The following is a 13,896-nucleotide window of genomic DNA, read 5'->3' on the forward strand; positions in this document are numbered from 1 at the left end:
AGGTCTGCTTTTAATCTAATATATCTCCCCATAAAGGTTAGGGATCTCTTGTCTCTTGCTGCTTTTGGATTTTCGCTTTATCTTTGGAATTTGCAAGTTTCACTATTATATGTCGAGTTGTTGAACAGTTTTTATTGATTTTAGGGGGGATATCTCTATCTCCTGGATATGAATGCCTTTTTCCCTTCCCAAATTAGGGAAGTTCTCAGCTATGATTTGTTCAAATATGCTTTCTATCCCTCTGTCCCTCTTGGCGTCCTCTGGAACCCCAATTAAACATAGATTTTTCCTTCTGTCATTTGTTTACCTTAACCTATCCTCATGGTCTTTGTATTTGTTTTTCTCTTTTTTTCCTTGGCTTCCTTCCTTGCCATCAACTTGTCTTCTATGTCACTCACTCTGTCTTCTACCTCATTAACTCTCGTCGTTAGGACCTCCAGTTTGGATTGCATCTCATTTAATTGATTTTTAATTTCGGCCTGATTAGATCTAAATTCTGCAGTCATGAAGTCTCTTGAATCCTTTATGATTTTTTCCAGAGACACTGGTAGCTGTATAATTGTGCTTCTGAGTTGGCTTTCTGACATTGAATTGCAATCCAAATTTTGTAACTCTGTGGGAGAGAGGACTGTCTGATTCTTTCTTTTGTGGTGAGTTCTTCTTTCTAGTCATTTTGCTCAGTGCAGAGTGGCTAAAAACGAGTTGTACTGGAAAAAAAAGGAAGAAAAAAAGAGAGGGGTACCTTCTGGTTCTGTACCCTGTAAATCCCTCCACTTTCCCTGGAGCTTTCCAGAGCTGCTCTGCCAAGAACTTGCTCTTCCCCCGTCCTTCCAGCTAGTCTTCTGGGGGAGGGTCTGCTGTGCTGATTCTCAGTTGTTCACCTGAGGGAGATGCCTGCTCCCTGCCAGGTGCACAGCTCAGTGGGAGCTGTTTATCCTGTGAGGCCCCTGTCTCCTGGCGGCCCTGCTCTGTCCCAGGCACAGGATGACACCAAGAGGATCAGCAACACTGGTGGTGGCCAGCTCTCCAGCTCTGGAGTCTGCTTCCACTATAACTATCACAGTCTCCCAGTCCACACTGGCCTGGATGCTCCTGGTGTGGGGCACTGATCTGCACAGCTTGGGGGCACCTGGCGGCAGGAGAGTCCTGCTGTCCTGTGTCCTCCCCACCTTCGCATGTCTTGGGGGAATGCAGGAATTTGAGCTGTGTCCCCCGGCGCCTTGGGATCCAGGGCCTGTGCTACTGGAATCACGCTCCCAGGGCCCCGGCTCCCAAAATCAACAGAGTGCAGCCCCATCCATCTGGAGCCCCTGCCTGATGGACTGACTTCTCCCCAAGGCCCTGCTGGACATGCGTTCCAGCCCTTTACCAAGATCGGCAGTGGTATGTGGGGCACTGTACCCCGGGGTGCACTTCCTCTGTTAGTGACTCCGGGATACTGGAAACTCCACTGCCCCTCTTGCGGTTCTCAAATTTTTTTTTTTTAAAGAAATTTATCTTGTTATTGGTATTCTCTATTTGGTGAGACATTGTTTTCATATATTTCTTTATTTGTTAAGAAATGTTTTCCTTTAGTTCTCTGAACATATTTAAACCAGCTGACATAAAGACTTTGTTTAGTGAGACAATATCTGGACGTTCTCAGGGACCTCACTGTGACTTCTTCGTTTCCTGTAATGGGCATGTCATGTAATTCTTTGTTGATAAGTGGAATATTAAGTAATATAATGTGGGATCTTGAGTTCATATTGTCCAACCTTTTGCTGTTTGAACACACAAACAACAGCAACAAAAACAGTCACTTTTCTGAACTACCTCTGTGAAGTCTGCATTTTGTACAGTGTAAACCACTGAAATTTCTGATTGGTTAGCTTATTGGTCAGCTACAGTGATGACTTTAGATGCCTATAACCAGTAAGTCTCTCAATTTTTTCCGTGGGCTTTTGTATGGGTGTTGGTACATGCATATACTAGTTAGCCAGGCAGTTTACAGCTCCATATTTGCCCTTATGTCATGCTTCCACATCCTCAAGATTAGTCCAATGTGTGAATTTAGGACCTTCTCAAGTGATTCCTGAGTGTACGTATATGTATGGCCTTCTAGGAATGTGCCAGAGCTTTCCATAGCTCTCTATGGACATCATTCTGCAGCATTTCCTTTTAAGCTGTTTAGTTAGCCTGTTGTTTGCCCAACTGATATCCACCACCTTGGGCAGCCATGATATTCAGTAATTGCTTGTGATCGTTTCAACAACTGCTGATGGGGGAAAAGGCTATTTGCATTGAGTAAGCTCCTGTTCAGGCTTGGATAGGAAGGAAGGAAGGAAGAAAGGAAGGCAGGAAGGCAGGAGGGAAGTCAGTCTTCTGAGTGGAATTTTCCTTTAAAAAATTTGTTTTAATTGGAGTTCAATTTGCCAACATATAGCATAACACCCAGTGCTCATCCCGCCAAGTGCCCCCCTCATTGCCCATCACCCAGTCCCCCAACCCCCTGCCCACTTCCCCTTCCACTACCCCTTGTTCATTTCCCTGAGTTAGGTGTCTCTCATGTGTTGTCACCCTCACTGATATTTTCAATGAGTGGAATTTTCTAGTGAATCACCACATAGGTCAAATAATGACAGTTCTCGGGGAATGGGGCTTTTGCCCCATTCTGTCCCCCTCATGTGGCTTCCAGGCTGCCATTCTTCACTGTGACTGTGGACTATTGGTTTTCCAGACTACCCCAGGGATAGGGAGGCAGGTATGAAAATTCAGTAGATTAAAACACCACAAATCTTGATGATCTTACTGTTCAGCTGTTTTCCTGGAATATATGCTCCATAGATTGCTATAAGCCTTTGGTTAATTTCCAGAGCCAGAAAAAAAGGTGATTCCAATAATTTTTGCAAGGGTTTTAATTGCTTTTATGGTGGAGAGTTTTACACATTTTTTGAAAAGTTGTTAATTTACCATTTTTGCTGACATCTCCTTTAGATTTTAAAATATTTAACTAGCCTTGCAATCCTGAGAGTAAGGCCACTTGATTGTGGTGTGTTATTCTTTTTACATGTTTCTGATTCAATGGGATGCCATTTGGTTGAGTATATTTGTATTTATATTATTGAAAAATTTTGGTTTGTGGTTTTCATATATGATTTTGTGTGGTTTTGTCCTCAGAGTAATGCTGGCTTAACAAAATGGCTTGGAGAGGGCTCCCTTCTCATTTGTTTTCTGTGAGAGATTGTGTAGAATTGATGTGATTTCTCTTCCTTTTTATTTTTTATTTATTTAATTTTAATTTTTGTTTTTTTATTGGAGTTCAATTTGCCAACAGATAGCATAACACCCAGTGCTCATCCCTTCAAGTGCCCCCCCTCAGTGCCCATCACCCAGTCACCCCCACCCCCTGCCCACCTCCCTTTCTACCACCCTTTGTTCGTTTCCCAGAGTTAGGAGTCTCTCATGTTCTGTCTCCCTTTCTGATATTTCCCACTCATTTTTTCTCCATTACCCTTCTCTTCCTTTTTAAATTTCTTTTTTTAGTTATTTCCCTGATGAAACCAGTGAAATCATCCTGACCTAAATTTTTATTTCTTTCGAAGTTTTAAATTTTGAAAGCATTTCATTTATAGTGATTAAATTATGGAGATTACCTATTTCCTCTTGGGCAAATTTTAGTAGTTTGTGATTTTTGAGGAATTGTTCTGTCTCATCAAGTTTGTTTAATTTATGTGCATAGAGTTTCTTGTAGTGTTCCTTTATTATACCTTTTTTTGTTTTAAAGATTTTATTTATTTATTCCTGAAAGACGCAGAGAGAGAGAGGCAGAGACACAGGCAGAGGGAGAAGCAGACTCTATGAAGGGAGCCCGATGTGGGACTTGATCCCGGGACTCCAGGATCACGCCCTGGGCCAAAGGCAGGCGCTAAACTGCTGAGCCACCCAGGGATCCCCCCTTTATTATACTTTTAATGTCAGGGGCATCTGTGGTGATGTTTCATTCCATTCCTGATATTGTTAGCATATATATATATATATATATATATATATATATATATATATACACACACACACACACATAGTTTTAAGATTTATTTATTTATTCATGAGAGAGAGAGAGAGAGAGAGGCAGAGACACAGGCAGAGGGAGAAGTAGGCTTCCACAGGGAGCCTGATGTGGGACTTGATCCTTGATCCTGGGATCATGCCTTGAGCCGAAGGCAGACACTCAATGCTGAGCCACCCAGGCATCCCTGTTAGCTTAGATCATCTCTCTTTTTTTTCTTTTTTAGCCTTGCTAGAGATTTATCAATTTTATTGATCTTTTCAAAGTACCATATATAGTTTTCGTTGATTTTCTCTATTTTTTTCAATTTAGTTGCTTTCTGTTCTTATCTTTATTACTTTTCCTTCTGCTTGCTCTGGGTTTATTTTGCTTTTATTTTTTATTTTTATTTTTAAAGATTTATTTATTTATGAGAGAGAGAGAGGCAGAGACACAGGAGGAGGGAGAAGCAGACTCCCTGCCGGGAGCCCAATGCAGGACTCAATCCCGGGACTCCAGGACCGCTCCCTGGGCCAAAGGCAGGCGCCAAACTGCTGAGCCACCCAGGGATCCCCTTATTTTGCTTTTAAATTATTAAGGTGGAAAAAATGGATTACTGATTGAAATTTTTTCTTTTCTATTATAATTTTTTTTTTTGAGAGACCAAAGCCTGAGGGACAGGGGAGCAGAGGGGAGAAGAGGAGGGAGGGGGTGGGGTGTTGTCAGGGAGAGTCTGCAGGATCTGGTACAAATTCACGTGTGTCTGGTTCAGAGAGGGGAGACTGTGACCAGGTTTATAGACAGTGTATCAGCTGTGGGTACATCAGGAGTCTATTATAAATATTTAATGGTGTAAGTTTCTCCCTAAGTATTAAGTTTATCCTACACATTTTGATATGTTTTTATTTTCATTGTTCAGTTTAAAATATTTCCTAATTTACCTTCAGACTAATTTGATTTCTGTATTTTTAGAAGTGTTCTTTTTGATTCCCAACTATTTAGAGATTTTACTCTCATATTTCTGTTACTGACTTTCAGTCTACTTCCTGAAGGATATTTTTGCTGGATACAGAATTCTGGTTCTTTCTTTTGATGGTGACTATTTTTCGATGAGATATTCAGTCATTCAAATTGTCTCCCTGAAAATCATGTGTTTGTATTCTCTTCCTGCTTTCAAGAGTCTTTGTTGTTTAGTTTTAAGTAACTCTGAAATGGTGTGTCTGGGTGTGGATTTCTTTAAGTTTATTGTGTCTGCGGTTTGCTGGGCTCTTTTAATCTGGTTGATGTTTTTCACCAAATTTGAAAAGGCTTCAATCATTGTTTCTTGAAAATATTTTTTGAAATATACTCTTCTCTATTTAAAGGATCAATGACATGAATTTTAGTCCTTTCAGTTTCATTCCATAGATTCCCTGAAGCTCTATCTAAAATTCCTTTTCCTTCTCTTACTTAGATTGCTTAATTTTCATTGACTTATCTTCAAGTTCAGTAGCTCTTCTGTCTACTGATTCTGCTACTGAGCCTGTTCAGTGAATTATTCCCGTTATTTTATTTTCCACTTGTAAAAGGTACATTGGTTCTTTATATCTTGTCCTTCTTTGTTGAGAGTTTCTGTGTTTCCAATCCTTCCAAGGGTATTTGCTTTCACTTCTAGGAACATTTTTGTAATAGCTGCTTTAAAGTCTCTGTCAGATATTTCCAGCACCTTTGTCATTCTGACATTGGTATTTGTTAATAGTCTTCTCCCAAGCATGTGAACTGCGAGTTTCCTGTTTTTTTAGGGCACTGTTTTGGATGGCATTGTGGATATACTGATTACTATATTTTGAAACCCTGGGTCTTCTTTACATCTAGCGTTGATTTTTTTTTAAGCTGGAAATAAGCTTTGTTGAGTTCAAGCTATGGGTTCCTGCCAGCCTCCCATGGGTTATTTTGTTTCCAGAGGCTCTGAAGTACCATTTGGGTTTGTCCTGAATGTGTTTACCTAGTAGTTAGTGTAGTTCTGGACAGAGACCATACCCCCCTTTAGAGCTCAAAGTCTTTGGTCTGCTGGTTGGGGTCAGATCCACTCACATGTGGCTCAAGGGTGAGCCCTGGTGTTCCTGGACAACGTCATGTTCTAGATCCTCTGTCATCTTTTTTAGTTCTTTAGTTGGAAAGGTGGAGCTCTAAGCATGTTGTTCTGGTACTTGCTTCTCTCATGGTCCGACATACATCAGTAGGAGGATGGAAAAAAGAAAGATCTGTGGGTCCTCCTTTGGTTGGAGAACAATGTTCTTCACCCTCCCCCAGTGTTCTAGGGGTCTCTAATCTTCATGGGCTAGGGTGTGAGAATATGGAGAAAAAATGAGATGTCTTCCATTCTCTCTGAGCATTTGGGGTTCTCTTCCCTATGCTGTGGGGGAGAGCGGGGAACTACTTCTGGATGTTGAGCTGCCGTGTGTGTAGACAAGGGGGAAAAGGTAGACTCACTTTTGTTTGGTGGATTTTGAATTCTGTTTTTTTCCTCCCCAATCTGCCTGCTGCTGCTTACTTTGAGAACCTTCAAACCAGCTCCATGGCCCTGTGGCTATATTTGGTGACTGAGATAGGGTGGAGTATCTGTGCCCCAAACTGGGACTAATCACAGGTGTTTTTGTAAAAATATGTATTCTAATTTTTTGTAATTATGTAGATGGACCCAAACTTTGGTGTTTCTAGTGTGGGACAAATCCTAGGCATCCTTGTGGTGATATTTGTAACTCAATCAGGTCAATTTTGAAGGTAAACCACTGTGTATCTGGGGGCCTCATGGTGTGGGCTCAGCTGTGCGGTCAGAGTGACTATGGAGAGTGCACATACTTCTTCCTGAGCACAGCCAGTGGCACGCCATCTCAAGCACACACAAACATGCACACACATACATGTGTGCAATTTAAATACATTCATGTGTGCACACACACATGCACAGACACATATACATGTTCACAACACACGTATACACATGCATGGACATATATACACCCCAGTACACCTTTCAACACACACACAAACATGCATACACAGAAACATACATGCATGTACATTTAAACATATATTCTCATAACACATGCATAGATATACATACACACATACACATTTAAACACATGCATAGAAATACATAAATATATACATGGACATACACCCATACATACATACATACCCCCCATATATACACAGACATACCCACGCACAGTGTGATGAGGAATGATTTTATGACATGCATATCAAAGAGACACAATTTCCTTCAAGGTAAATCTGTGAGGATTCCTGTGAAGTGAACATCAGAAATAACAGAGACTTGGTGTGATCTTATCTTGAGGATGCAGGTGAATCTGGGGCCACAGAATGAGTGGCAGGTGCCTCACCATACAGTCTGAAAGGTGTGTATCCAGCTGGCCATTGCTGAGGATGATGGTTGGCTGTGTGGTTGAGGTGTTCTCTGCTTTCACATGGTAGTGCTTGTGAGGACTCATCCATTTGCTGAATTCTGGTGGTAGCCTAAAGGGGTGGAGAAATTATAGAGAAGCCATGATTCCAGAAATAAGGCTGTTATTGGCTGGAAGGGCAGATATGGCAGGAGCTCATGTGAACATCACATCCACAAGAAGCATGTGGACTCCACTTAATCTGTTTGGCCACTGGAGACATCTTACTGCAGAGATTTTGCCTCTGGAGGTGTCTGGGTCAAACAGAGGTGGTGGTTGAAGGGACAGAGAGGGTGTATGAATGTATGAAGTGGTGCTCAGGTGGGTGTGGGCTGAGAAACAGTAGACATAGGTGAGTCTTACAAGCTTAGGTGAACACTGAGCACTGATAGACTGAGGGGCCACCATCTGAGATGTGGCACGTGGATAGGAGCAGATTCACTGGGAGGAGCAGGTAACAAACTAGCCTGGGATTTCTGGGGGGTGGTTGGCTGTCTGGGCCATGGTACTCAATTGATGCTGGTCTGGGAATAGAGATTCAGGATTTGTTGGCATTTTGGTGGTGGGAGGGACTGGGGGAAGAAGTACTGTGGAAGGAGTGGGTGATGATGGGGCCTAGCCCTGGGATCCTGAGGGAGCTGGGACCATATAGGCCCGGAAGGTTGGAGGGAGAACCCAGTGGCATGGAGGCTGATCACAGCCCCTATTAGCCACTGCACAGATTGTTGGATCATCACTCCATCCAGCTCCCTGCCCCAGGTGAAAGTCAGCCGGATGCTTTATGTTTTTCTCCATGAAAAATACAGGTTGAGGCATAAAAATAAAACTGTCTATACTTTGGCTATGTGCATTTCAAAAATATTAAAAATTCAATTAAATATCTTGTAACTCAAGGATATTGCCCATTCTTGGTGATATAACATAAAGAATTCTCCCTGAGAATACCTATGCTTTGATGTGCAGGTCCAAAATTAAGAGTTTCATTACTTCTATTGGGAAAATAGAGAGGTGTTCTCAAAGCAGAGTCTCTAGTAGTTGAAATTGGAAAGGTAGAGTTAAAAGCACCCCCTCTGGATTTCAGGTTCCAGCAGTACTGTGGACTTCTATAGTTTGAAAACTCTCCCACTATGGACATCTCAAAATGGTAGGCAGAATGTAACAAAGTCAGGTCAATTTAATGGACTGGCAAGGAGAAAAAAAAAGGGACATTTCGAGGTGCTAGAGAGGAGGAGGCACTAAAGAAACTAAAGCAGTGGGTGATGAGTTGGTGCACAGTTGCTGCGGGGAGTTTGGGTCCCAGGGACCTGGGTCTGACTTACCAGCTTGCAAATAGGCATGAGAAGAAATAGGAAGTGGAGCGGAGATCAGCATAAAGAGATGGAAACCTTCTAGAACTACATCATTAAAGAAAAAGTGGACCAGAAGAGCAATCTCCTGCAGCCCAGGGAGGTCACAGGAGACTTGTACATCTTCCTTGGCTCAGGTGGGAAAAGTTCCCTCTAAGAAATAGGAAAGTATTTCTCACTTGGGATTGAGATTTCAATTTATAATACTAGGGACCCCAGACTGAGAAGTTAACCTACAAATGGGGCTCCGGGCCAGTGGTACTCCTGGAGTGCCTGGCAATGGTAAGAGTACCAGGAGGGTTACCCCACCACCAGAGCCACATGGCAAAGGACACCACATCAGATGCACTCACAATAAAATGTATCTAAGCACCGGAGGAACAATCCTATATAGAAGAGAGTTGGAAGTCACAGAAAAAATTGGGATTAGACCCCCCAGGGACCTCAGATGATGAAGCAGCACACTGAAGATGAGTATTATGGGAGTCTTGAAAAAGCAAGAAAAAAGTAAAATAATAATAAGAACAGGCAGATTCAAAGAAGCAGCAAGTGAAGCTTCTTGAATGGGAAACACAGCATTCAGAATGAACAACTTAGTGAAGTAATAAATAACACATTAGACAGAAAAATCACTGAATTGGAAGATAGATTTAGGAGAAGTTACACAGAGTGGAACACAGAAACAAACAAACAAAAAAAGGACAGATGTAGAGAAGAGAAGCAGTTGGCCAGGTGTATGTCCAAAAGGACTTTTAGGAGAGACTGGAGAGAATGAGAAGTTAAAAGTCTGAAGGCCATCATGCAGAGAACTTTTAGCAGCAGTTGAAGATGTGAATGCTAAGCTTCAGGACTCCCAAGTGATCATGGGAAATGTAGGAAAAATAAATTTCCAGCTATATGCATCCTAGTGAACCACAGAAAAACAAAGATCAATGGGAGGACAGTTATCCTTGTCAACGGCAACGAAGATCATCTTTAATGTTCTGGGGGAAGAGAACAGTCAACTAGAATTCTGTATCCAGCTAAACCATCATTCAAAAGTTCGAGTGAAATAAAGATGCTTTCAGCAAGCTAATGAAGAGAATTTACCACTCACAAAAGCTAGCTGGAAAAAATTGCTGATGAATAGATGTTCAAAGGAAAAAAATTTAGTCTAGAGTGACAGAGTGGGTCCGAGAAGTAATGTGACATGAAGGTAAAGAAGTAAATTGATAAAAACCATGCCCAGTCCTAAGGCCAGGGTTTGATTATGAGGATGGTGATTGGCTTGCTAGAATCTACAGGCTAAATTAGAAGTTGTGTCTGTGTTCTTGTGACTTGGGTGTCATCCATTGATGGTAACAGTGCACAGGAAATTCTCCCTGAAAATACCTGTGCTTTGACGTGCAGGCAATAGGGTATGCCTCCATAGGTTAGGAGAGTTATGGGATCACAGATGATAAATGCCAAAATCCTGAATTGTAACACTCATCTACCTGGAAATTATTTGACTTGTCTTCACATTCTGAGAACTAAGCTATTTCTTGCTTTATGTGTCTTTAGAGTGTGGGGTTCTCCATGTAGAGGGTGCTCAGAGCAGAGCAGGCTTGTGGCCTTGGCATCCTGGGGTTGGCATCCAGAAGGTAGACCCTCATCTGGTTCTAGGTATTTGATTGTCCCCCTGTGTCCCCAGAGCCCTCTGCGGTGTTTGCCAAGGAGCAGCCAGCACGCAGTGAAGTGCAGGCCAAGGCGGGCGGCAGCGCCACGCTGAGCTGCGAGGTGGCCCAGGCCGGGACGGAGGTGACGTGGTACAAGGACGGGAAGAAGCTGAGTGCGAGCTCCAGGGTGCACGTGGAGGCCCAGGGCTGCAGCAGGAGGCTGGTGGTGCAGCAGGCGGGGCGGGCCGACGCCGGGGAGTACAGCTGCGAGGCCGGGGGCCAGAAGGTGTCCTTCCGCCTGGATGTCACAGGTAAGTGCCTTGAGGTGTTTCTTCTCCTTAGGGTAGTTATCAGGGAGTGGGGTATATGCAGGTGATGTCTAGCGGCCTGTTTTTTCACAAAGTTTCCCATGGAGCAGTCAGCAGGTATTAATGACATGTCCTTGACTGTATTTTATGAGTGCTTTTTGTCTTTTCACTTGTGTAAACATTGCAACAACCTCAGAGGAGGAATTCTGATAATTCACATTTTAACATGAGGCTAAGAAAATTCTATAACTTGCGAAAGTTCACACAGTCAGAAGACTGAGCCAGGATTTGGGCTCAGTATTCTGAGATTATTTATTTATGTTTTCTGCCTGAAGAGCTCGCACCAGTATTTATTTTAAGCACGTCTTCTGGTGCTCTTTTTTTTCTTTGTTTTTTGCTTATGTGAAAACATTTATTTTGTCTTCAATTCTGAGGGCTATTTTCTCTGGGTATCAGGTTACATTGTAGCAGCTCCTCATATGTAAATACAGTCACTCTTGAACAACAGGGATGTGAACTCCGCAGGTCCACTTTTATGATACATACAGTATAGTATATAAATGTTTTCCTAACGATTTTAATAACATTTTCTTGCCTGTAGCCTACTTCAATCTGTAATACATATACTATACAAAGTGTGTGTTAGTTGACAGTTTATATCATCAGTAAGGCTTCCAGTCAACAGTAGGTTATTAGTAGTTATATTTCAGAGGAACAAAAGTTATACACAGATTTTTGACTGCATGGGGAGTCAGCACCCCTAACCCCTATGTTGTTAAGTGTCAACTGCGCATATTTTAGTATTTTGAAGATATCGGGAAAAATTAGAGAGGGAGACAAACCATGAGAGACTCCTAACTCTGGGAAACAAAGGGTGGCAGAAATGGAGGTAGGGGGGATGGGGTGACTGTGTGATGGGCACTGAGGAGGGCACTTGATGGGATAAGCACTGGGTGCTATATGTTGGCAAATTGAATTTAAATTTAAAAAAGAAAGTACATATGCATTAAAAGTGATACATAGAAAATTGTCAGTGATTTAAAAATCACTTACAGTGACATGAAACTCATAAATCTCTTGGTGGATTAAAAAAATAAAGATATTCCATTGTCTTCTGGGTTCCATATTTTCTCTTAAGCTATCAATTGTCAGATCTGTTATGTTCCTTCAAGGATCTTTTTTCTTTCTTTCTTTCTTTCTTTCTTTCTTTCTTTCTTTCTTTCTTTCTTTCTTTCTTTCTTTCTTTCTCTTTCTTTCTTTCTCTCTTTCTCTCTCTCTCTCTTTCTTTCTTTCTTTCTTTCATTGCCTTTTTAAAATTAAAAAAAATTTTCTTCTTCTATTGCCTTCAAGATACTGTTTTTGCTTCTGGCTTTCAGTACTTTTACTTTGATGAACCTTAGTGTGGTTTCCTTTATACTCAAACTGGTTGGGGCTGCAGATCCTCTTGAATGTGTGGGTTTATGTTCTCCTTAACCATAGGCTTGGCTTTTCTCTGATCTGTCCCATCTCTCTCTCTGTCTGAAATTGGTTAACATTTTATTCGACCTTTCTGTGTTTCCCTACATGTCTTGTATGCATCTTTCTTGCTGCCTTTTAACTATTTTTCTCTCTCTGCTTAATTCTGGACATTATGCTGACTTGCCTTCCTAATGTCTTTTTTTTTGAATTGTAATTTTTTTATTAGAATTAAATTTGCCAACATATGGCATGACACCCATTGCTCATCCAATCAAGTGTCCCCCTCAGTGCCTGTCACCCAGTCACCCCCACCCCCTGCCCACCTACCTTTCTACCACCCCTTGTTCATTTTCCAGAGTTAAGAGTCTCTCATGTTCTCTCTCCCTTTCTGATATTTACCACTCATTTTCTCTCCTTTCCCCTTTATTCTCTTTCACTATTTTTTATATTCCCCAAATGAATGAGACCATATAATGTATGTCCTTCTCCGATTGACTTATTTCACTCAGCATAGTACCCTCCCGTTCCATCCACGTCGAAGCAAATGGTGGGTATTTGTCATTTCTAATGGCTGAGTAATATTCCATTTTATACATAGACCACATCTTCTTTATCCATTCATCTTTTGATGGACACCGAGGCTCCTTCCACAGTTTGGCTATTGTGGACATTGCTGCTAGAAACATTGGGGTGCAGGTGTCCCGGCATGTGACTGCATCTCTACCTTTGGGGTAAATCCTCAGCAGTGCAATTGCTGAGTCGTAGGGCAGATCTATTTTTAACTCTTTGAGGAACCTCCACACAGTTTTCCAGAGTGGCTGCACCAGTTCCCATTCCCACCAACAGTGCAAGAGGGTTCCCCTTTCTCCACATCCTTACCAGCATTTGTTGTTTCCCGTCTTGTTAATTTTCCCCGTTCTCACTGGTGTGAGGTGGTATCTCATTGTGGTTTTGATTTGTATTTCCCTGATGGCAAGTGATGCAGAGCATTTTCTCATGTGCTTGTTGGTCACGTCTGTCTTCCTCTGTGAGATTTCTGTTCATGTCTTTTGCCCATTTCCTGTTTGGATTGTTTGTTTTTTTTTGCTGTTGAGTTTAAGAAGTTCTTTATAGATCTTGGATAATAGCCCTTTATCTGATACATCATTTGGAAATATCTTCTGCAATTCTTTTGGTTGTCTTTTAGTTTTGTTCACTGTTTCTTTGGCTGTGCAAAAGCTGCTTATCTTGATGAAGTCCCAATAGTTCATTTTTGCTTTTGTTTCTCTTGCCTTCATGGATGTATCCTGCAAGAAGTTGCTGTGGCCAAGTTCAAAAAGGGTGTTGCCTGTGTTGTCCTCTAGGATTCTGATGGAATCTTGTCTCAGTAGATCTTTAATCCATTTTGACTTTATCTTTGTGTACGGTGTAAGAGAATGGTCCATTTTCATTCTTTTGCATGTGGATGTCCAATTTTCCCAGCACCATTTATTGAAGAAACTTTATTTTTTTCCAGTGGATAGTCTTTCCTGCTTTGTTGAATATTAGTTGACCATAAATTTGAGGGTCCACTTCTGGATCCTCTTTTCTGTTCCTTTGATCTATTTGTCTGTTTTTGTGCCAGTACCACACTGTCTTGATGACCACAGCTTTGTAGTACAACCTGAAATCTGGCATTGTGATGCCCCCAGATA

The 13,896-nt window shown here is 41.8% G+C and overlaps 1 protein-coding gene across 9 annotated transcripts in view; it reads left to right on the plus strand.

Annotated features, from left to right (window-relative positions):
* OBSCN (obscurin, cytoskeletal calmodulin and titin-interacting RhoGEF) overlaps window positions 1–13,896 on the plus strand; it is a 134,103-nt gene that overhangs the window by 20,456 nt on the left and 99,751 nt on the right. For all 9 annotated transcript variants that reach the window (XM_072784698.1, XM_072784694.1, XM_072784695.1 and 6 more), the window contains exon 10: window positions 10,493–10,768. In XM_072784698.1, the coding sequence (XP_072640799.1) occupies window positions 10,493–10,768 (276 nt within the window). The remainder of the gene's footprint in view (window positions 1–10,492; window positions 10,769–13,896) is intronic.

This window comes from Canis lupus, chromosome 18, assembly GCF_048164855.1.
Source record: "Canis lupus baileyi chromosome 18, mCanLup2.hap1, whole genome shotgun sequence".
Lineage (NCBI taxonomy): Eukaryota > Metazoa > Chordata > Mammalia > Carnivora > Canidae > Canis > Canis lupus.